Source organism: Rattus norvegicus, chromosome 2 (genome assembly GCF_021556685.1).
Source record: "Rattus norvegicus strain SHRSP/BbbUtx chromosome 2, alternate assembly SHRSP_T2T, whole genome shotgun sequence".
Taxonomy (NCBI): Eukaryota; Metazoa; Chordata; class Mammalia; order Rodentia; family Muridae; genus Rattus; species Rattus norvegicus.
In genome coordinates, this window is record NC_141535.1 from 173,472,771 (window position 1) to 173,496,898 (window position 24,128).

General features: G+C 38.0%; 1 protein-coding gene across 8 annotated transcripts in view; it reads left to right on the forward strand.

The window, feature by feature from the left end:
• Positions 1–24,128, forward strand: part of Lrba (LPS responsive beige-like anchor protein) — a 580,781-nt gene that overhangs the window by 113,073 nt on the left and 443,580 nt on the right. For 6 of the 8 annotated variants that reach the window (XM_087627154.1, XM_087627167.1, XM_087627162.1 and 3 more), the window contains exons 23-30: positions 10,516–11,670; positions 12,734–12,912; positions 13,690–13,843; positions 14,144–14,324; positions 15,856–15,983; positions 16,393–16,500; positions 18,789–18,948; positions 21,903–22,353. In XM_087627154.1, the coding sequence (XP_087483280.1) occupies positions 10,516–11,670; positions 12,734–12,912; positions 13,690–13,843; positions 14,144–14,324; positions 15,856–15,983; positions 16,393–16,500; positions 18,789–18,948; positions 21,903–22,353 (2,516 nt within the window). 8 annotated transcript variants of the gene reach the window in all.

The following is a 24,128-nucleotide window of genomic DNA, read 5'->3' on the forward strand; positions in this document are numbered from 1 at the left end:
TATCACATGACTCTTAAAGCCCCAGCTGTCCAGAGTGTGATCCTGTATAGGAACAGTTTCCCATCCCTGTATACCTTATCCGTTTGTTCTGTAAATACTGATTACTTTTCCTCTATTGTAGTGGGCTGCTGGAATCTGGTTGATTTCCTGTTAGTAGGTTTTCACCTTTAGAGGAAGTAACGAGAATAATTGGTTTGTATTTGAGCCTTATATGCATTTGGACTCGATTTCAGAGCTACATGGTAGCGTTGAAGGTTAGGAAAGTGCCAAGCAAGAAGCAGACATTTTCATGTTTTCTAAGTATATATGAGTTTGCCGAAGGAAGGATGGTTAGGGAATGCTACCTTCAGAGGGATGTTAAGTGTCACCTGAAGACTTTGGGAGTAGGTGAGATCTTTTCAGAGCGTCAGGGAAGTTCTCCTATCCAGCTACTTAACTGTGGGGTTGGATTTTCTCTGTAGATTTCTACTAAACAGCAGAATACCACAGGTCCCATGTAAGATTATGGATTTATCAATCTAAAAACATTTTATTTCCCTCCTTTGGCTGTTCATTCATTCTTTTAATAAGAAGTTAGTTTTTTAAAAGTATTTTCTCACATGTGTCTACCTTGTCTTTCACTGATGCCATGGAAATGTGTTTTCTAAGATCTGCTACTTGACAGAAACTGTACTCTGGCTGTAGGCTTTTAGATCTTTTCAGTAACCCCCAGTGACAAATCTTTGTTTACATAGTGCTTTCCATTGTTGAGGACTTAACTGGTCACTCACTGTATGAGTTCACAGCATGTAACGTTTGTTAGCGTCTCCTGCCAGTCCTGGCCTGTGCGTCAGTTTCCTGCCATGACGCTTGGTGTGACCTGTGCCTCCATGATTGCCTGCTCAGCTTTCTGCTTTTCTCTAGTCTCTGCCTTCCATTTCTCCGCGTTTATCACCACCTTACATCTTTTCTGTTCTCTCCATTATCCCTGCACAGTCAGTACCTCTGCCTTCTGGTGGCAGCCTATTTCCCTTTACTGTTCCTCCTTTAGTAGAGCTGCACCTCTTCCATCTCCACTCTGCTCTGAGCGCCTTGTTGTCGGGTTGTTTTTGTCTCCTCAGCATTTCCAGTCATGCTGTGCCCAGTCTGTTTGTGGTTCTCTACTCTTTTTCTTCCAATATTAAAATCTCCTTTGTCTCCTTCTCTATACGTATTTATTTTTTGTTCCTTCTTGCTTCTTCTATTTCAATACTTTCCTAGAAATTATGAAAGTCGAAAGAAGATTTCAGAACAAATATTATCCTGGAGTATTGTTATCTAGTGGAATATAGCATACATGCAAAAAGGGCTGCATATAAGGTCCAGGCCATGAATACTACAGAAAGGAAATGCACAGTGAAAGAAACAGCCGCTTCTCCTAGAGGTCATGGAGGAGGCTGTGGAACCGGGGACATTGAACACAGTCTAAGTAAATCTATGGAGAGAGAAATTGGGTGACTTTCTGGTGGAGGAAGCAGACAGAGTAAGCAAAGCCACAGAGACAGTGTCATTTAGGAAAAAGTGGTAAATAGCTTTGCATGGAGGTGTGTGACTTGCATGAAGGAGAATGCTATGTATATGTAGCAGTGATATATGTCCCTGTGATGACTCTTCTCTTGCTCTGTTAATATAATTCCTCTCTTGCATTTCATCAGCAGCTATTAACATTTCTTATCATCCGTAGAACTGTGCTTTGTGCTGAGTTTTTTTTTTTTTTTTTTTTTTTTTGGTTCTTTTTTTCGGAGCTGGGGACCGAACCCAGGGCCTTGCGCTTCCTAGGTAAGCGCTCTACCACTGAGCTAAATCCCCAGCCCCTGTGCTGAGTTTTTAGTAGTGAGTGACATATTAAGCATTTGTTGTAGCAAGAGGAAGAAGTTTGTCATCACTTTATAAAGCTCCTTGACTTTTTCTCTGTATGATTAACCAATTCTGTCTTAGCAGGAAGCCACGAATAGTGTCGGTGGCTGCTTATGAAAGCACCTGTGCCATGGCCACTCACGGTACAATGTAGGATCACTTCTGCAGAGGAATTTAGGATGCACTTCTTATTGTAGTTTTCTTTGTCCAGCCTCAAAATCCTATTTTTTTAAATGGGACAGGGTTCCTCTGTGTTATCCCTGGCTGTCCTGGAACTCATTCTGTAGACCAGACTTGCCTCACAGAGATCCACCTGCCTCTGCCTCTGCCTCTTGAGTGCCTGGTTTAAAGGTGTATGTCACCACCACTTGGCTTCAGAATCTTATTCCTGTGGTAGAGGAATTCTAGAAGAGTTTATTAGATCTGGGGATCCAGTGCAGGGCCTTGTGAAAGTTCCCTGGTACTAAGCTATACCCCAGGATGTAAATCTGTACTTTCAAAGTAGCCTCTTGCTCTGTCTGGTGGTATTTGCCTATAATCCCAGCTGTTTGCAATCATGGCAGAGGATAATCCTTTGTTCAAGACTAGTCTGGGCACTATAGAGGCCCAGTTCCAAAACATACAAACATACATACATATATATGCACACATACACTTGTGTATACACACATGCACATATATGCACACATACATACACATACATAAAGTAAGCTCTTATGCTCAGAGAAGTATAAGTATTCCTCTGCGTATGCTGGAAATATTTTTGTTACTTTCATAAAATTCATATCTGCCTACCTTTGCATTAAGCTGATAATGTAGTGTAAGATGTTTTAGTCCTTAGAAAAAAGTATGTGGAGCTGTGCAAAGTCTATAGAAACTGAATGTGTACCTTAGTTTATGGTCTCTTAATAGAGTTTTAATTAATAAAAATCTTTATTGTTTTGTGAGTTTAAATACAGTGCAGAAAAAGGAGGAAATATAGTATTTGCAAGCAGTGGTTTTTTTTTTTAAGACATGGATTATATAGAATAAATATAGAGTGGTCAGAGAGAAGAGGCAGACATTGTTTAGTTTATATTTTTCTTTACTTCAGGGCCTTTTGATTTGAAACAGATCTTAAAACTGCTTTGTAAAGAAAATAATTGCTTTAAGGAGAGGCCTTGTGTCTACTTTCCGATAAAAGCCAGTCTTCTACCTCCTTTTTAACGGAAATGCTGACTGAAGTGGTTGTGGAGTGTTTTTTGTTTTTGTATTTTTAAATTGGAGTAAAACTAGATTTGCTACATTTTTGCCATGATGCTATATTTAAAGTAGTAAATGAAATTGTGAGAGGCAAAGAAAGGCTTGTTTCATATTGACTCTTGTAATTTCAACTTTCACTTTTAGTTTTCCATACATATATTTTCATTTTCTGTGTGAGACTTCATTGATTAAAAATTAAAAGGCATTTCTTCTCCATAAAATTTATATGAAACAACTTATTTAAATATTCTTACATTCATTCGTTTTGACTTTGAAATGTTAACAGTTATTTTTAAAAGGGAGAACTGGTGCTCCGAAGCTCTTCGAATGAATATGTAATAGAGTTTGGGTTAGGTGTGAGTTATTGAGTGAGGAGGTGAACGATTTGTAGCATGCTAAGGATTCTGTTGAGGTTTTTGTAGCCAAATTTTCTCTCTGTAAGAGTATCTCTTTAGAAGCATTTTAAATACCCTTTTTACATGTGCTATTATAATTATACTATATCATTAAAGCTTACCTTTGCTTTTTGCAGTGGTTTTTGGTCTCAGTATCTCAACTTTATATTGTAGTTCTGGAGGAAGAACCAATGTGTAAAGAACTAAGTTGCAGAATTGGATGGCTTTTGCTTTTGCATCAGGATATATGCAGCTGCTATAAAAAGCCAAAGAAACTCAATTGCAATTTTATTGTTCGGTTTGATAGATTTCCTGCCACCTTTGTAGCAGGGAAGCTGTTTGTCATTGTGTGCTGTTTCACCAACAGCGGAACTAGGTTTTATAAGCAGTAATAGGCTTCTAGCAACTGCACTGGGCTGCTAAGGGTTTCAGACATGTGCCCAGCAACCTGTGTAATTTCATTGTAGTCTGTGTTTTCATCTTTAACGGTTTTTCTCCTTTTTAGAAGAGAGTGAAGTCTAATATAATTAAATAATGTTTTCATTTGGTATACTGAAATACTTTCACTCTTTAATTATATCATTTAAATTAAATTGTTCCATGTTATTAATTGTGAGAATGACCCAAAACCTCTTTTTAAAATATAAAAACTGAACTTCAGTCTTTAGACTGTGTATTCTATGTTACTAAAAGACACAGAATAGTGAACAAGTAAAAATTAATTGTACTTGAATTAAAAATGCAATGTGAATTAGATTGTGCTTACCTGGATGAATTTGAGTAAAATACTTAAAGGTCTTAGATTATTAGAGTACTGTACCTCCTATTAACAGTCTGAGAAGTGTTTAATTGTTCATTTCAGTCATGTTATAGACAAAACGGTAGAATAATCAGAGTAAAAGCCATCCATTAGGAAATTTCAAGAGGCAGCGAGATGGCTTAGTGGGTAGAGGTGTGTATTGCATAACCTGATAACCTGAGTTTGATCCGTGGGCTCATAGGTAGGAGAGAAATGGCCTCCACACGTGCTGTGGAGCGTGAACTCACATGTGATCATACATAAATAGAATGTAATCTAAGACATAAATGCCAAATGTTAAAATTTTTATGATTCACAGATTATTTGTATTTTATGCTTAATTGGTGAAGTAGCCTTAACATTAAAATTTTAAATAAAAGTACCTTTTCTTATTTCTTTTAAAACTTAAAACTAACAAGAAAATTAGAATGTACTCCAAATATATGAATACAAAACCTCCAGCGTTCAGCAAGCCGCTCAGTGTCCAGAGTTCTCATATGAGTGCTTTGGTAGGGCCTCAGGCTCACCGCAGTATCCGTGTGTAAGTGCTCAGCAGTGGTGCTCTGACTGTGTGTCCTTTATCTTTTCTTGGGATACATTTCTGCAGAAACTCCAGAAAGAGTTTCTGGAATGTTTTAGAATGTCTTATTAGTTACACTAAAGTGCTCACTAACATTTGTAGTAATTTATACTCCAGATTTGCGTGAAAGCACATGCTTAGATTTTTCAGGAAACTGAAATCAATCCCCGGAGGCTGTGCCTTCCCTGGCTCTTTCCCCCAGCTGCTGGGTAGTCACTGCCTTTTCTTATATTTTGTTTTGTTAGGTTTTGTTGTTGTTGCTTAGAAGCCTGCTCTTTTCTGATGAGAGACAGGTCTGGATGGGAAGAGTTCAGGGAAGGGAAACTGTAATCAGGATATATTGTATGAGAAAAGAATCTTATTTTTATAAAAGGGAAAATAAAATTTATGATGATTAATTTTTATTACAGTAGTAAAGATGATTGTGTTTTTTGGGCTTCTGCTTCCGTAGTGCTCAGATAAAGCAGTTTAGTGAGTGAGTATTGAAGAAGCTCACACTTTCAGAGTTGCAGTCCTAGCTTCTATTGTTCTGTTTCGTGGCAGTTTTCCTGTAGAGCCTAGGCAGACTTTTTTTTTTTCATTGAAAATAATTTTTTCTTATATTATGATCATGATTTCTCCTCCCTCATGTCCTCCCAGATTCTCCCCACTTCCTCACATGCCCAACTTCACACCTTCTGTTTCTCTTTAGAAAATAGACAAGCAAATAAAAAAAAACAAACTAGACTAAATAAATCAAGCAAAACAAAAAACAACAAAGAAAACGGATGAGAAACATGTACACACACACACACATGCACACGCACATGCACACACCATAAAATCACAGAATCAGAAACCATGGTATATAAACAAAAGAGCTATAAAGTGAAATAATAGCCAAATAAAGCGTCATGAGACAAAAACAAATTCAAAAATGGCCATCTACTTCTGGACATGGCCAGCATGGCTTGCACACTCATCAAATCTTCACAAGTGGCCGTCAGTTGGGGAAAGCTTCTGGGTTGGGGATGGGCTTATGTCCGCTTGCCTTCTCAGCAACCTGCCTGGCACAAGGCTCTGCAGGCTTTGTGCATGATGCCTATGTCTTTGTGAGCTTATGTGTGTATTGGCACTGCTGGGTTTAGATGGCCTTGTTTCCTTACCGTCCTTCTTCCCTCCTGGTTTTTATAATCTTACACTTTGTCTTTGCCTTGTCCCCTGCGTCCCAAGAAGAAGGGTTTGGTGAAGACAGCCCCTTTACAATGGAATGTTCCGTGTCTCTCACTCTCAGCACATTGTCCAGTTGTGGGTCTATATATTGGTTACCATCTACTGCAGGAGGAGGTTTCTCAGATGATGGCTGAATGAGGCCTGATTTATAGGTATAGCAGGTTTGGAATCAATATACTGCTACATTCTTTTAGCAGAACAATAGTGTTTGGTTTTCTGCAGCTTTGTGGCCTGTCTAAGCCTCACATTCTTGGCTACCTGAGCAGTGTCAGGCATAGATTCTGTCTTATGGAATGGGCCTTAAATCCAATCGGATAGTGGTTAGTTATCCCTACAGCTTTTGTGCCATTACTGCACCAGCATATTTCACCATCTCCAGTTGTGTCAGGCAGGTAAGCACTGTAGATCACTGGATTTATAGCTGGGCTGGTGGTTACTTTGCTCCTCTCATAGCATACAGAGTACTTGCCAGTACTATGAACATTAGTCATTAGGAGTGAAGGCTCTAGGTAGGCAACTTTCTGGCTTCTCTATACTCAACGAGTTATGTAGGTATTGTCTTTAGCAACAAGGCTTTATTATCAGTTTGTGAAGAATAACCAGTAGCCTTGTCAGTAGCCTGAGTTGTTTTGGGGTTATCATGGGGATCCCTTTGGCCAACAACTTAATTAGCTATAACTCACTGCTGACACTGGAGAGTTTATTTTGTGAAAAGACAAGCCTAGTTGGGACTTTGTCTACATCCCCTCCCAAATTTGGTGATTTCACTTAGATTTCTTTTATATATGCATGCATTTTAAGAAGCTTCTACATAGTAGGTTTCCATACAACCCCCTCAAATGGTAAGGCAGACTGTGTGAGTGTTACAACTTGGATGGGAAAGGTATCCTGACAGTCAGGAGACAAGGAATACCACAAAGTCACACTGCACAACAAACTTTATACAAGAAATTCACTGGGAGGGGAGAAACCCAAAGGGGTAGCCGCCTCTACTCGGTTGAGAAGCAGCAGAGAACTGAGCAGAAGGCAGAATATATGTAGTTTCTTAGAGAGTAGAGCTTTCTAGGGTGGAGACTTCTAGGGTAGGGATTGGTGGGTTTTCAAGTCCAGAGCTTAAGCTTTTTACTTTGTATGACAGTGCTGGATCCATGTAGGGACGTCTGTTCTGGGGTTGGAACCTGGCAGTTGTAGGCCCTCAGGGGAGGCTCCTGGCCCTCTTGTGCTTCAAGGTCTTACACTTTGAACTCTAGATTCACCTCTCTCTGTCTCAGTAGTGCTGGAATTATGGATTTGTGCTGTCACAATCTGGCTACTGTATTATTTTGTCATGATTTGCCTTAACTTTGTGTGTGTGTGTGTGTGTGTGTGTGCGCGCGCGCGCGCGCGTGTATGTATGTATGTGTGTGTTTGTATGTGTGTATAATGAAGATAATAGAGTGCTCTTAAGTGTTTGTTAGTGATGGCAAATGTTTTTCAGTAATACAATATTGCTCATAAACCATCAGTTTGTTAGCTTTTTGTTAAGAATTGAATACGGAATCACCTATGAAAATGAGCTTAATTTAGTTTATTGTATAGGATATTATTGACTGGTGAACAGTTACCACTTAGGAGTTTTGGTACTTAATAGAAATTTGAGCACCAAGTTTATCTTTTGTTTTACGCAAATTCTAGAATATCCGCAAATATTAGCATATTTAGACAGATACTAATGATATTAGGGTTTCTCTTTAAACTACATACTCATGTAACATTGATAAGGAAATGTTGCTTAAAACATTTTATGAAAGGAGAACATTTATTTTGAATGTATTATGAGTTGTTACTAATAATGATGGTGAGCTTCAAAGTAAAGACAGCAGATTTGTGAGAAAAACATTTCCCTACCACCCATTTTATCTTATTGGCAATTGGACAATTGATAAAAGGTAGGCATGGCAAATACATGACAATTCATTTAAAATAAATTTAAACCTTTCATAAGGCTATGAATAATCAGTGAAACCATTAAATTTGCCTCTTTGATGTTATGTTAGACAAAGAGAGGAACACTGTGGAAAGATAAGATGAGCAGGCATGAACTCTAAGTAGCAGTTGTCAGACATTTATATACCTTCCTGTATCTGCTCTTTGCTCCACTACAGGGAGGCTGCCTCTGGGGGACATGTCTTGAGTTTCATGACTTGTCTCTTAAGACATGGGAGGGTAAGTTCAGAGGTCCTTCACATGCTGCTGTTTTTCAGTTCCTCAGCTCAAAGTACGTAAGATGCTTAAAGCACTATTTTTGATGGAGCACACTGAACTCTATCACCTACAAGCAATCTTTGTTAAAAAAATAAAATCAAACACAGCTCTTACATACCCAAGGAAAAAGCCCCAAAACTAAATGTAGTATTTCTAATTAAAAATTGATAGGAAAAGACAATATAATATATCTGTGTCCAAAAGACATGATCAAACATCTCACAGAAAATCTATAAAAATTACTTTAGATTTATAAAAAGATTCTAGACCAACTTATTATAAGGCTATAGTAATATTTTGAGCTAATTCACCAAGAATAATTAGGTGAAAGTTATAAAAAATATTGGTTATATTTGCTACATTTGAATTAAAAAGCAACAAACTAAGAATTTGTATCTATGTGTATGTGAATAACTGCTTTGAAATGATACATGAAAAGTTAATAGTTGATTAATTGCTTGATTGTTGTAGGATTTTTGCATTTGAAGTTGAGAGTGGTAGAAAGACATTTTTATACTGTATTTTTATATTTGAGCCATGTGAATTTATCTATTCCAAGATCACTTTTGGTTCATTGTATGAATGAGTGAAGGAAGGAAGGGAGGAAGGAAGGAAGGAAGGAAGGAAGGAAGGAAGGAAGGAAGGAAGGATTGAATGAACAGTACTTATGATGTGTATCACTTGGTTTTCTTATTGGATAGTTTCCCTTTGCTATTCGACTTGTAATGTTATCTTCATAATACATTCACTTTAGAAGTTTCCTGAGACAGCATATACCTTATGTTTGTTGTCTCAACAGAACACTCTACTAGTAGAGAAGTCAGTTTTGAATATAGATATGAATACGTGCTTTGTATAAGGTTAGTCAGTGTTTATAATTAGATTTTACCGCTATGTCTGCTGCCATGTGTGATTGTTGAATGCTGTTCTATCGTTTTCTAAGAGGTCTTGTCTATAGTAGTAACCTTTTGACTGATGTACATTGATAATGATATCTCATATACAGTTGCATTGAAATCGTGTCTTATCTGTTATGGAAAACATTGTTAACATACAAATTAGAAACTAAGAAGTCATATTCAGCAAGCATTATATGATATAACACAATGAAAAGATACATTTATTTAAAGCAAAGCCAGTGCTAATTATGCATGCTAATTTTTTAAAAAGTCTAAATTTTTATGCGTTAAACATTATTGATGAAATAGTAAGGTAATATCTTGATTAATTTCTCTTTTATCATCTACTTAGTAAATCTGAGTGTCAAATAAATTGCAAGTAATGACAAAAAGAATGTTGCTATTACTAGCACATAAGTATCTGTAACAGGGAGTTATAGAAGTGCTTTCCAAACATTACAAACAGCTATAGATTAGCAATCAAATGATTGGGAAGATTAATGAGTAGTCTTTTAGCTGGGTAATTTAGAACAATATCTGGTCATTAATTGTAAATTATCAGTTTTAAGTCACAAATACCTTTAGAAAATCAGCATAAAAAGATAACAAGAGTGATAATTGTTTAATTACTACCCAGCTTTTAGACTATTGGAATAAATTAAGGGGAAATTAGTAAAACAACAAACTTAGATTTTACAAGCATTTCAAATCCTGAAGGTGTGTGCTTTCTAACCTCTGGTGGTGTTTGTTTGTTTTTTTTTTTTTAAATAACTTGTCTCCAGTTTAACATGGCAATAAGATGAATAGATCTGTACATACTCGAGGGGTTTCCAAATTATTTGATCTGTTCTTTCTTATAAAGGCTCCAGCTTTTGTATTGCACAGAAAAAAAAAGTGAACCAAAAGAAAGAGATACCATTTATAATGAGTTTAAACTTTGAAAGTAATGGTTGACCTTTGGGGGAAGATTGAAAATAACTTGTATCTATTAGCTAAGTGTAAATAAGCTTTTGTAGTTTATAGTTACATTTGGAGCTTCTATAATATCAAGAATAACTAATTTATTTAAATTTAAAAACTTTTTTCTGAAGACAAACGATAGAGAACTGGGTTTTCATGGTATTAAACTTCAAATTATTGATAGAATTTTAATTTTATGTTCTATAAATGGTACTCATGTACGGAGAGGATATTGGGTTGGAATATAAATAAATAGATAAATTTATAATAAAAATGCACCTCTTAACTGATTATATGTATTTCTTATAGGTTACTTTTGAAATACACAAAGAAAACCTTGCCAATATATTTAGGGAAGAGCAGGGAAAAGGTGATGAAGAAATAGGGCCGTGTTCTGCAAGTCTGTCTCCAGAAGGCACTGGTGTTACCAGGGATGTTGATGTTTCAGAGGGGCCTCAACACTCAGATCGGAAGGAGTCTCTCATCTCTCCTCATTTCACTACAAATAGTGATGAGAACTCAAGTATTGGGAAGGCAAGTTCAATAGATTCTGCATCCAACATTGAACTGCAGACACCTGGTTATGAAAAAAAAGTGGAGCAAGGAAATCAAGAGTTACTGGATCAAGCCGCTATGGAGGAAGCAACTACCAATGAGGCAAAGCATGCATGTGACTTAGAAGCATCTTCGGATGCAGTAGAACCAGTGACTCTTACCTCCACTTCTTCGGAACCAGGCAAAGATACAGTGACCATCAGTGGAGTGCGTGCTTCTGTAAGTTCCCCCTCAGAACAAGATGCTGCGGAGATGCCTGAATTACTGGAAAACTCTGGAGTAGAGGAAGAAGACGGTGATGATGATTATGTGGAACTGAAGGTAGAAGGCATAGAAGGCAGCCCTGCCGAGGAAGCTCGTCTGCCCGCAGAGCGCCAAGCTGAGGAAGCTCGTCTGCCCGCAGAGCACCAAGCTGAGGAAGCTCGTCTGCCCGCAGAGCGCCAAGCTGAGGAAGCTTGTCAGCCCGCAGAGCGCCAAGGCGAGAGCGTGTCCGTAGCGGCCTCTGAAGGCAGAGAAGAGGTGGAAGTATGTGGTAATGGCTGTGAACTTCAAGAGGAAGCACCTATTACTAAAAGTCATAATGATCCTGAAACTGGAGATTCTAAAGAGTCTGGGTTTCCAACTGTGGCCACAGCCGGGTCTTTAGCTACCTCATCAGAAGTTCCTGTTCCCCAAACAACTCTACAGCCGGACAGTGATGAGATGCTGGGTGGAGGGGTGAAAACTGACATTGCTGGAGAAACTGAGTCAGTCAGTGACTGTGCTGATGATGTCTCTGAGGCTCCTGCCACTTCTGAGCAAAAGATTGCAAAGCTGGATGTTTCTAGTGTTGCTTCAGATACTGAGAGGTTTGAATTGAAGGCCAGTACGAGCACAGAAGCACCACAGCCTCAACGACATGGGCTTGAGGTAAATACAGATATTGTCTTAAGAAAAATGCATGCATGTTTTACTTGCATTTTTGCCTATGTGTATCATGTCTGTATTGTCTTTTTGGCATGAACTTGCATTGAGTTAAAAGCCACAATTGTGGATATTTGGTTAGTTCAATAGTCATATAGTTATATAAGTGTACATGTAAATACTATATTTCAAATGATTTTATAATATTTAACAGTATGAATTTATGACCATTCATTCATTTTTGTGATGCTGAGGATTGAACACAGGGTTTTGTGCATGCTGTGTAAATACTCAACCAATGATTATACTCTCAGCCCCAGTGTGAGTTATTAAATGGCAGCTTTTATTATTTTGACATATATCACCAAATATTACCACTTTTAACTTTAAAATTGGCATAAGTTTAGTTTATAAAGCAACTATAGGAAATGCTTGCTTTTTATTTTTCAACTAAGTCAGTTTTAGCACATTCCTTTTCTGGGTAAACCTGGACTATAAAATTACTTACCAAGACATGATTCTGGTTTCAAATTGAGAAGAGCCTGTGTGACTGAGAGGCACAGCTTTCTTTTTTACCGGTGTTTCACAGTGACATGTGGGCCAAGTGGTTGGATGCATATTATTGCCTACCCCTTTTTTTCTTAACCTCTGTTCCTCATTTCCTTCCTTTTCTTTTGGTTGTTGTTGTTTTGTCTGTTCTTCATTATGTTGACCTTTGTTAATTCTTATTTTAACTAATGAAGAATAATCTAGTTACTGTCTGGATCATAAACACTGTCATCTTAGCTAATATTCAGAATTAAAAACGGCTTGATTCCTTTGTGATATGCTACACAGTGTCAAGGTCTATAATAACGGCGCTATGCTAATTACTGTTGAGTTACAGTATTAGTATATGCCATGCTAACTTTGCTTTAAGTGTATGGTAAGATTTCTCATTAGTAATTTTGTTTAATTTTACTTTGTATAGCATTTGTTAGACACATTTCAGGGAAGCTAGTGAATTATTTGCTAAAGCCTTCTTTTGAAGTTAAACTTGCTTATTAGTTCTTAACCTTTTCTCTACCAGATATCAAGGCAACAGGAGCATCCAAGACAAGAAACAGCACCAGATACAGGTGACCAGCAAAGGAGGGACTCCAGGCCGACCATGTTTCGCATCCCTGAGTTCAAGTGGTCTCAGATGCATCAGCGTCTGCTCACCGATCTTTTATTTTCCATAGAAACAGATATACAGATGTGGAGAAGGTTCGTCTGCTCATATATTCTTTGTAGAAGACATGTATGAATTTTATTCTCTGTTTTCAAAGAAATGTAGTTAAACATTTTGCATTACCCCAGACATTTGATTGAAAAAGCAGAATATAAATTACTCTAGGTTAGTATTTTATCACATTTCCATTTATTCTCCATTCTATGAGTGAAATCTCTCTCTATACTACAAACCCAGGAAAATCCAAAATTTCCCATACTAAAAATTGCTCAAGGTTTGTTACGGTGTTTTTTCTAGACTAGAATTAACAAGAATGTTGGTATTCCAATGGGGCTTGTTATTGTAAATGCCAAAAAGTAGTTGAAATTTATGTACAGCATTGCTCATATATTTAATACAAATAATCTTATTTATGTTCTATTATTTTGCATTGTGTGATTTATAATTTTAAAAGAATCCAATTTGTTGATTTTTGCTTGTAAGTTGAGAGAATTTTATACTACCATGCAAGAAAGTAGTAGTAAAATTTGTTTTAAATAGCACAGACAGTGCTGTTTGCCTCCTGAGTTTTGACTTTTCAGTGAGCATAATTTCATTTAACTCTTCAATCCAGGTGTATAGTAAGTGTCTGTTTTAGCAGAGGCGCTATGCTCTGTACACAGAGAGTGTCTTCTGACAGAGCGGTTGGCTTGTTCTGAGAAGGTGCGCACCTCAGTATCTGCTGCACTTCCTGCCTCTTTTGAAGCAGGTAGTGGTGTACTGTGATTTCCTTTCCTTAGCTTCATCAGTAAACATGATTTATCTTTGGACAGCCATTCAACAAAGACAGTTATGGACTTCGTGAATAGCAGTGACAATGTCATCTTTGTTCACAACACAATTCATCTCATCTCTCAAGTGATGGACAACATGGTCATGGCTTGTGGAGGAATACTGCCACTGCTTTCAGCTGCGACCTCGGCCACGGTAAGGACTCCCTGTGCGTTAGTGTGAGTCGTGGGTGCTGTGTGCAGTGGGCTCTGTGCAAACAACTGCAGTAATCAAGAATGCTGCTTTCCCAGGCATGCGCTCACTTGTGAACAGTATGGTCAGAGTCTCCTCCGTACCTTCGTGGTTTGTTTGCTTTTTTTTTTTTTTTTGATGAAAATAGAATCAGTCTACTGTTGTAGATTTCCAGAAAGCCTGAACTGGGAAAAATGTAGAAGGTTGAGGAATGTGTGTGATGAATTGACTGTAGATGTAGTAACCAAAGCTTCCGTTTTACAGCACGAGCTGGAGAATGTTGAGCCTGCCCAAGGCCTTTCAATAGAAGCCTCCGTTACCTTTCTTCAGAGGCTCATTAGCCTTGTGGATGTGCTTATATTTGCAAGTTCTCTTGGTTTCACTGAAATTGAAGCCGAAAAAAATATGTCATCTGGAGGAATTCTGCGACAGTGTCTCCGATTGGGTAAACTGTTAAGAATTTCATGTGACTATTTCAGTTATCCCCTCATTAAAGTACATTTTTTTTACATTGGAGAGGTGTGTGCTAACCATGTTGCCATGTTTGTGCACATAGTGGCTAACGTGTTTAGTCATAAGGTGGGCATAAGCAGCATGCTGCTGAGGAGATTCTGGCTAGCATCCACCCTTCTCTGTTAACTTCTGTTTGATCTGAAGTAGAGCTTTTCAGATATTATAAACCATGGGAAGATCTTCTCAGCATGTCTTTCATCTTGGCTGAGACCTAGAGTCTCCCGAGTACCATGAAATGCTGATTCTTTTCTCAGTGGGCATCATTCAAGCCCACATTTATTCCTGTAAGCTGGCATGGTTTGTTGAGCATTTAACAAAACCACTGAGTCTCAGGTTCTGCTCAACCGTGTTGAGGCTCCGTTAGATGAAGCGACCCTTCTCTTTGCATGAGCTTCCCTGTCTAGGTCTAACTACTGAGAGTTGGCTGTCCGACCTGCTGTGGACAGAAGACAGTGAGGAAAGAGGGTCCAAGACATGGAAGCAAACCGTCAGGAACCGTGGCTTTACGAAGACAGTAATCTGTAAAAAAACAGCAGCAGCAGTCAATTAATGGGATGCTTCCCTACATTTGTCAAGAATAAGTACTATAAACTAGTAAATATTCATAATTGGATTTTTATACCATTATAATTTTCATTAGAAATGCCACCGACCGTAGCTTTTAGATGATTTATAATTAAAAGTTCGTATTGTGCATTACAAAGTAGAGATGTGATTTAATTCCTGTCATTAGTGCTGATGTTTATATTGCAGTGACAGCTCTTTTGTTCTGTTGCCCATGAGGAGAGTGTAGAGCAAAAAAATAGGAACTTGATCTCAAATTGAAAACTATAATTAGTGCAGATGAAATCTAATATAGAATTGTCTGCGTGGGGTTGCTCCATCTGTAAACTTACAAGGATTTCTACACTGAGCCGGCTGGGTACTGCAGTGCTTGAGTAGTTGCCCAGCACTGTGAAGCTGTAGGTGCAGTCATTTGAAGTACAGCAAGGCCAGCACTCCATTCCTGAGTGATGTCTGTTCAGCAGAACTCCCTGGAACTTTCTGAAGGGGCTGGAGGACAGTTTGTGAAACAGCACTCAATAAAGATAAGGTTGGTTTTGAGCTCGCAGTTGCAGTCGAAGATGGTGTTTGAACTTGTGATCCTCCTGCCTCCTCCTCCTGCTGAGTGCTGGAATTACAGGCATGTCTACCAAACATTGTTTACTGTTGAGGCGAGGGATTGAATCCCAAGTCTCAGCACTGCTAGCTGAGCTGCTTTCCTAGATCTTAGCCATAACAGAGAATAAAATTGGTCAATAAACACGAGGTAATAGTCTAGGGACATTTTAGGAATTTGCTCAGGGTAATCTATTTTGAATGAAGTGTAACAGGAATTGTATACCGAAGGTGATTTATATCTGTGCTATAACCTTAAATATAATTTTTTTCTTTCCCAATTTTTTTTTTTAAATGTGTTCTAGTGTGTGCAGTGGCTGTAAGGAATTGTTTAGAGTGTCAGCAGCATTCACAGCTGAAGGCCAGAGGAGAGGCAGCCAAAAGCTTGAAAGCAGTACACAGCCTAGTCCCTGTGGTGCGGTCTGCAGCAAAGGTGAGGCATGGAAACATGCTTATCTTCCAAACGAAGATCCTACACAGCTTGCTCATTTTAACACAAAGCTAAATAAATTTGACGTGCATTCTCAGAGTCACTGTCTTCTGTCAGTGTGACATTCAGACATGTGTGTTTAAATTCAGGGTAAATAGTTGCATGCACGTAATCTCGTCTGCTTTCCGGGTACTTTCCCCTGCTGCCATGATACTTCCTCATTCAGAGATGCCAGTTCCCACATGACTCTGTCCTCCATACCAGCTCCCACAAGGAAAGAAAACTTATTTGAAGAAACTGGGAGAAAATTGTTATGACATACTTTTTTGATGGTTTACTGTGTTCACTTATTTTTTAAAAATTGTTTTAATGTGTGAGTGTGTATTAATATTATTTATTTTATCTCTAACAGAGCCCAGTGGACATTGTGACTGGCGGTATATCTCCAGTAAGAGATCTTGACAGGCTCCTGCAGGACATGGACATTAACCGACTTCGAGCTGTTGTTTTCAGAGACATCGTAAGTTAATGTCTTTCTCTCAAGTATTCTCTCAGCTGGTGCATGCTGGTCGTTGGGCCTGAGGTACCTGAAGGAGAAAGAAGTTCTGTGACATGAAATTGATGGGTTCAACAGGCAGGCCTCGAAACCAGGTGGCTTAGAACTGATATAAAATCTTATATCACTTGATATGATGGTAAGCGGGGTTATCTGAATAAATAGAGCTCGTCTGTCAGAGTGAGAGAGCAGTGTACTGCAGCGTTGGACGGTTCCTTTATGTCTCTGCAAATCCAGAACCTTCCATTGTACTCAAGTGACGTCAAACGTTGTTGCTAGTAAATGACATCAGAATTCAAACCCTGTAGTCTTGCCTGCAGAATCTTTGCATTTAATGTAATAATGTACTGTCATCTAAAACTGTACTATTTTACTGAATAGTTAATGTTTCTTTCTCTCTCAAAGGTTTGTTAATGTATTAAAAGGTACATAATGAAGTGTCTGTTCCATTGGTATTTTAAGCTTTTATTTGTGTTTTATTTTTGAGGTAGGATTTTATGTAGCTCAGGTTGGCTTTCAACTTTTGGTTGCTCTCGTCTCTTCAGAGCTGTGACTATAGTCACATGTCTTACTGTCCTTTTGACTTTTTAAAGATTGAAGATAACTTCGTTTTTAGCAGATTTTGATGTTAAAAATTTTAAAGTCTTATAAAATATAAATCTTAAATAGAGTCATTTGTAATGTCTTCAATCCTGTGAATATTATCTTTAGTAAGTACTTGTTTGAACACATGTATATTTGTATTGGGTACTTTAAATATGAACTCATATGAAGTTTTGTGAGTATCATTTTTCTTTGTCCTTACTTTTGCTCTGGTATTTTAGAGCCTTCTGTGTTCTTGACTAGGTCTTAGTACAAGTTTGTGACTTGGAGTGTTGTTAGCACACAGTGGTTTCTGAGTATTGACTGAATAGCACAGTGCCAGATGCAGTGAATATCTGATCTCGTTTATAGTTGTGAGGAAGATGGTAACATTAGATCTTTACTGTGCTAGCAGGCACACAGTAGAAAGAGGTAGAGGAGGGAAGTTAAGAACTTTTGTAATTTGATGGGATGAATGAGGATTTTTAGTAAGGCTTGAGAAATCAATAAGTGACTAAGAAAACCACGTAAATGATTTGCCTAATGGTCACGTCATCAGTAGTTATAATACATGACAGGAAAGGGATGTTTAATAAAAAAGGAAAAATGTACATTTATCTTTCCTACCAAGACTAAGAAACCCATACCTACAAACCTATGAAATGCAGTAGATGACTAGAAATACTGGAAATGTGTCTAACAACTCATCAAGCAGACCTGCTAAGGGACAGTTTGATATCTACCTTTTTTATGAACTGGTACCCAAAATTTCTTGCAGTAGTTAATTTTTTTATTTAATTTTTTATTTTTTGAGGATTTCATATATGAGAACAGTAGGTGATGATTTTCATTTAAGTTTTCATCTGTTTTCTCTGCACAAAGCTGAAGGCCTAGGGCCAGTGCCGCTTCCCGGGAGAAACTTCAGACTTAGAAACTTACTGAGATGCACATTTGATATTTTTAAATTTAAAATAATTAGGTTAAACCTTTTTTGAGGCACTATCAGATGTGATGTGTGTAGCATCTTCTTGTACTGGATTCAGAGGTCATATGCATGCAGGTCAACTATAGAGCTAGGGTGGCTACCTCTGTGCCTCAGTTTAGTTTGTCCTTTCCTTTGAGGAAAATGGCTTACATTTAGTCCTGACTTGTGTTTGTTTGTGATATTTAAAATGTTCTGGTGGTTCCTTTTCCATCCCTTTCTCTCTGTGATAGCTTTACTCTTTCCTCCTGGATGTTTGTTCTGGACATGCTGGGTATCATAGTGCAACATTGCTGTGATATTATTAAGTTTATATGTTTGGATTTTTATGATGAAAAGGAGAAAGAATCAGTTACCTTTGTATTGTGATAATTACTATTTGAGTTGCCTTTTAAAGCATGGTACAACATGTCTCTTAAGATTGAGCACTCAATTATTTTTAAAATTGAATTGGGCTTTCTGTTTCTGTGTTTGTATACATTTACATTTAATGTTATTACTGCCAAGAATATGTTTGGCCTTGGTGAAATGTATTTTAGAATTATTATATTTAGTAATAAATTATTATATAAATTATACATTTTTTCTGTGTCCATTGTGAAAATCTTTTATATTTAAATGTTGTAATGTGAAATAAGATTAAAATGTTAGTACTGGCCTGAACAGTTGCTTTTTTTTTTTGCCTCAGGAGGATAGCAAGCAAGCACAATTCTTAGCTTTGGCTGTTGTGTACTTTATCTCTGTTCTGATGGTCTCAAAGTATAGAGACATTTTGGAACCCCAAGATGAAAGGCACAGTCAGTCTCTTAAGGAAGCTGGTAGTGATAATGGAACTGTATCACTTCCTGGTAAGTCTCCATGGTTTATTTTCTGACACCCAAAGTTCAAACAAAGCCTTACTTGATTCTGGAAAGTTTGTGTAAAGTGAGACCATTCCATTTACTAAGAGCAAAATATTTTAAATATGTTTACTAATAACTCTTCAATTTTTATAAGTATACATATTGTATAATTATTTACAATTGGGAGATGTGGTTTGCACTGTAAGTGATCCATCTAATTTAAAGATAGGAAAGTGTTATTCCTAGTAAGTAAAGAGTACAAAATTTTTACTTATGTGTTTGCTATGAAGGGTAATTCAGTCTTTTACATAGATTTCTAGGAAATTGTGTAAACAATTAATAGTAATCACTATAGTTTTAAAAGTAGCTTTTAGCAAGGTAGTAGTGGCAGGTGCCTTTAATCCCAGCACTCAGAGGCTTATGGATGTCTGAGTTTGAGGCCAGCCTCTTGAGTTCCAAGACAGCCAGGGCTACACAGAAAAAGAAATCCTGTGTGGAAAAACAAACAAACAAAAAATAACCAACCAACCAACTAAACAAACAAACAAAAGGAGCTTTCAGTTACAGAAATGTAGGTAGAGAAACAGCGTTGATAGTTACAGAACTAGCAGCGCTGAGAGGAACAGCACCCACAGGTTCTCATCAGTATTAGGTTGTTGTATTCATGTAGATTTGAACACACAGGAAAGAAAAGACTCCACCTTCTTGGAGCTTATCTCCGGCAGGAGGAGACAGAAAATATTTTTTAATAGACAAATTTTATGGTATTTTAGAAGGCAATGAAAGTAATAATAAATAAAATGTCAGGCACGACAGGAGAGATGGTTTATGGACTTTTCTTTAAGAGAAATGAGCAGTCATTGGAGTGTTGAGTACAGAGTTATTACTGACATGTATTTTAAAAATAACACTTTGAGGCCAGTGTTCAGCTGATAAAAGCATTTGCTGTGAAACCCTGATGATCTGAGTTCAGTTCCCAGAACCCACAATGGAAGGAGAGAACTGACTCCTGTACGTTTCACTGTGTCTTCCACATGGGCAGCATGATATGTGCAGCATGATTCAAATGTGTGTATCTATATATGTGTGTGCATATATAAAACATGTATATTAAAAACACAACGATAATAATAAATAACATTTAAAAAATTAAGTAGCACTTTGGAATCTGTGCTGAGAATATACCTCAGAGGAGAAGAAAAACTAGTGTTTAGTTCTGTGGTGCCATGTGACGTAGTACATTGAAGCTTAGTAGTTTATAACGGCCTTCATATTTCATGATTTCTATGGGTGTCATCTGAATTGGACATGGTGGGAATGCTCATCCCTGCTTAGATGTTTCCCGAGACTGAAAGAGTAAGATGGCTTCCCTGCTGTCCAGTGCCTCAGCTGGGAGGCTCTAGGCTGGGGTTGGCTGACTGCAGCAGTGTTATGCTGGGGGAAGGCCTTGATTCTTTGTTTTCTTCCATTACTTTGAAAGACTTTTCTATTTCCATGTAGTCTTTCTCATTAGATTAGAAGTCAGTTAAATTCTTAACAGATCTGATTTGGATTCTGGGAAAAAGTCTGGCAGACCTTATTAAAATTCAGCTTTGGAACTGGCTATTACTTCAGGTTCTATTCTGTTGGTTAGCTTCTGTTGAACTAGCTCAGATTGAAGGACTTCTTCAATACCAGGAGGTGTGAGTCAGTAGGCTCATCAAAGCAATTGCCTTCCACTGCCAGTTAGGGGGACAGTGCAGTTATTCACTTGATGGACTAGGGTTGTTGTAACCACACAGATATCTAGGGGTAGTCAGAGTCCAATATATTTGGGGGACAGAAGGGCAGTGTTTCTGAACATTAGTGTGGGTATTTTTAAAAGAAAAGGTATTCAATAATTACTATAAGACAACTGGAGTAGATCGAAGGTGAAATATTTCAGTTTTCAACCTGTTGATTTTAGATATTTTGACATACAAGATGATATAGAGCAGTGAGATAGTCAATATATTCTGTATGTGTATAAGATTATATTTATATTTGTTCCTTTGGTATGTGGGGTGGAGTTGTGGTATGTGGAGAGGGCCGGGATCACTAAAGGAAAATACATGTAGATAGAGGTGACTAGAGAACCAAGGAGTGAAAGGCGCAAGGATTGACTTCTAAGTTCCTTAAACCTAATGAATCAGGGTAGCAGTTGAAGACATTACTGAGAAACCGTTGGTGTAGTGTTATTAGAAAAACAACTAGGAGTCGAAGGAAGAAAGAATTATCAAATTGCAGAGGACATCCAGCAACTTGCTTTACTGTCAAGTGCTATTAGAGGACTGATTATTAAATTTGACAAGATGTAGTTTTTCGGTGAACTTGAAAAGAGAATATTGGTTGGAACGACTGGAAGCTTGATTGATCAGAGATCAATGGGCTGGGGATTCAGCTCAGTCGGTAGAGTGCTTGCCTAGCATGTATGAAATTCTGGGTTTGATTCTCCAGCCTCTCATGATCTGGCTGCGGTGGCATATATCTGTAATCTGTGTACTCAAGAAGTGGAGGAAATAAAATCAGAAGTTCAGGTCTTTTCTGGATTAGTAGCAATCTTAGGATGTGTGGCCCTGTCTTAGCGGCGTGAGTGGTGTGCTCCTTGTTGAGCCAGATTACCGAAGTGTTGATTTACTCTGCTGTAAAAATTGTGTGAGGTAGAAGCTTTTACCTATGCACTGCTGGTGTTCAACTCTGTTTGATAATCCATGTTTATGTTACAATTACTTCTGAAGGTTGATACAGGCATTCATTATTTATTCATTTTATCATCTATTTTGGTTATGAGGTGCATGCTCTCATTATATTTTAAAGTTTATGTAATAGTTTTTGCTTTTGAGAGAACATGACACAAAATCCTGGATGCCTACGGGACTTTAATATACCTGTAAAAAATTAGTTCTTGATTTTTTAATTTACTCCTCTGTTTTTGGTTAAAGATGCAGAAAACACAACAGCAGAATTTAGCTCTTTAACACTGTCATCTGTGGAAGAATCATTGGAAGGCACCTCATCTACTCGAAGGAGGGACTCTGGCCTCGGTGAGGAAACAGCTTCTGGCTTAGGAAGCAGTATGTCTGTAGCTTCTCCAGCAGCACCTCTGGGTGTCAGCACGGGTCCAGATGCCATCAGCGAGGTGCTGTGCACTCTTTCTTTGGAAGTCAATAAATCTCAGGAAACAAAAAATGATGGAGGAAACGAGTTGGATGGGAAGGTGACACCATCAGTTCCAGTTTCAAAAAATGTCAACGTGAAGGACATTCTCCGGAGCTTGGTTAACATGCCAGCAGATGGAGTCACGGTGGATCCAGCCCTTCTGCCCCCAGCCTGCCTCGGTGCCCTTGGAGATCTGTCTGTTGACCCACCTGTGCAGTTCAGATCTTTTGACAGGTATGGAAATAGTCCTTCGTTTTGGTCTGCTTATGTTTGCAAATTGTAAAGGTAAACAGAAATTCAGTATGTAAGTCTACATTTTGTGGCTTCAACATTAGAATGGAATGTTGTATTCTAATTTATAAAAAATATAAGGGTAATTTTGTTGTGTTTGTACAATATTTTTATTTATTAACATTTTATATGCCACTAATATAACTTTAGGAATATTTTTAGTAGGGCATTAGTACATTGCATGTAAAAACTCCATTTCTTTCCTTCCTTCCTTCCTCCCTCCTTCCTTTCTTGTTTTTGTGGTTACCCCTCAGACATTACTTGAACTTATAATGCGATTCATCAGTTTCTTGCTACCAATATTGTGTCAGCCTTTATGAAAACAACATCAGAAAAGGTTGGAATCTAGATGCCAGTAGGTACAAGAGTTCATTTGGGAAGTCTGAGAAAGTGAGCTACAGAATCTTGTTGACCGTGGAGCCCTAAAGGTTTTGTGTGTGCGTGTGTGTGAGTGTGTGTGTGAGTGTGTGTGTGTGTGTGTGTGTGCGTGTGTGTGTGTGTGTGTGTGTGAGTGTGTGTGCGTGTGTGTGTGTGTGTGAGTGTGTGTGTGTGTGTGTGAGTGTGTGTGCGCGTGTGTGCGTGTGTGTGTGTGTGTGTGAGTGTGTGTGTGTGTGTGAGTGTGTGTGTGTGTGTGAGTGTGTGTGTGTGCGTGTGTGTGTGTGCGTGTGTGTGTGTGTGTGTGTGTGTGTGTTTGGTGTGTTTGTTATTGTATTGTTTTTAATAGAGTGTCTGTTTTCTGACTAGCCAGTTTACGTCTGTTACTCAGGATGCTGTCCAAGGCCCTCAGCATTGCTCTGCTACCAGCTGTGACATGTTGTTGCCTGTCTAGGGTTGTCTTTATGTTTTATAAAGTTTCCTTTTGTTCTACTTCCTACATACAGTTGTTGAATGCATACTTTTAAAAATTCGTATTTTTACCTGGAAACAAACTTATGTACAGAAAAAATTCTACTATGAAATTTTTTATTTTTCTTGAGACATTAAGTTGTTAATATGATATTTAGATATGTTTTAATACATTCTGTATTTTCTATATAAATATACTCTTATCTTTAAATAAGAAAATTAAAATTGATATAATGCTTTTTAAAATGTAAAATATTAACTGTATTATCTAAATTTCTTTAAACTTATTTACTTATTTTTACTTATTCTTTCACAATTTTTATGTAGATACAATGCACTTTGATCATCCTGCCTTATTTTCCTCCTCTTCTCGTCTAGCTCCCATTCAACCCCTTCTTCCCAGCAGGCATCCTTCCTGCACTGACTGTTTGTGTGCCTCACTGCCTGTGTTCGTTTATTAGATTTACATCTGTCAGTGTGTGGTTCTGTACCCATGAGTGCAGGTGCTTGTGGAGTCCAGGCTCCCCTGAAGCTGGAGTTACAGCAGTTGTGAGCCAGCAGACATGGGTGCTGGGAACTGAACTCTGGTTCTTTGTAAGAGCAGTGGGTGCTGGTGATCACCTCTGCAGATGCTTCTTCACTCACACTGTGTATCATTAGGATTCAGTGACAGTCTTAAGTCCAAATGATCCAGTTTGAGATTATGTCCCTCAAGTCTTTGAATGACCTGAGTTTATATTCATCTAATATTGCCTTAGAGTTAGATTGACATCAGCACATTTTTGACAGACATCACAGAAGCCACAGCTGCTTCTTGCATCTTGTCCAGTGGTGTACCCATGACTTGTCTGCTGTAGCTTACTCTGGCCAGT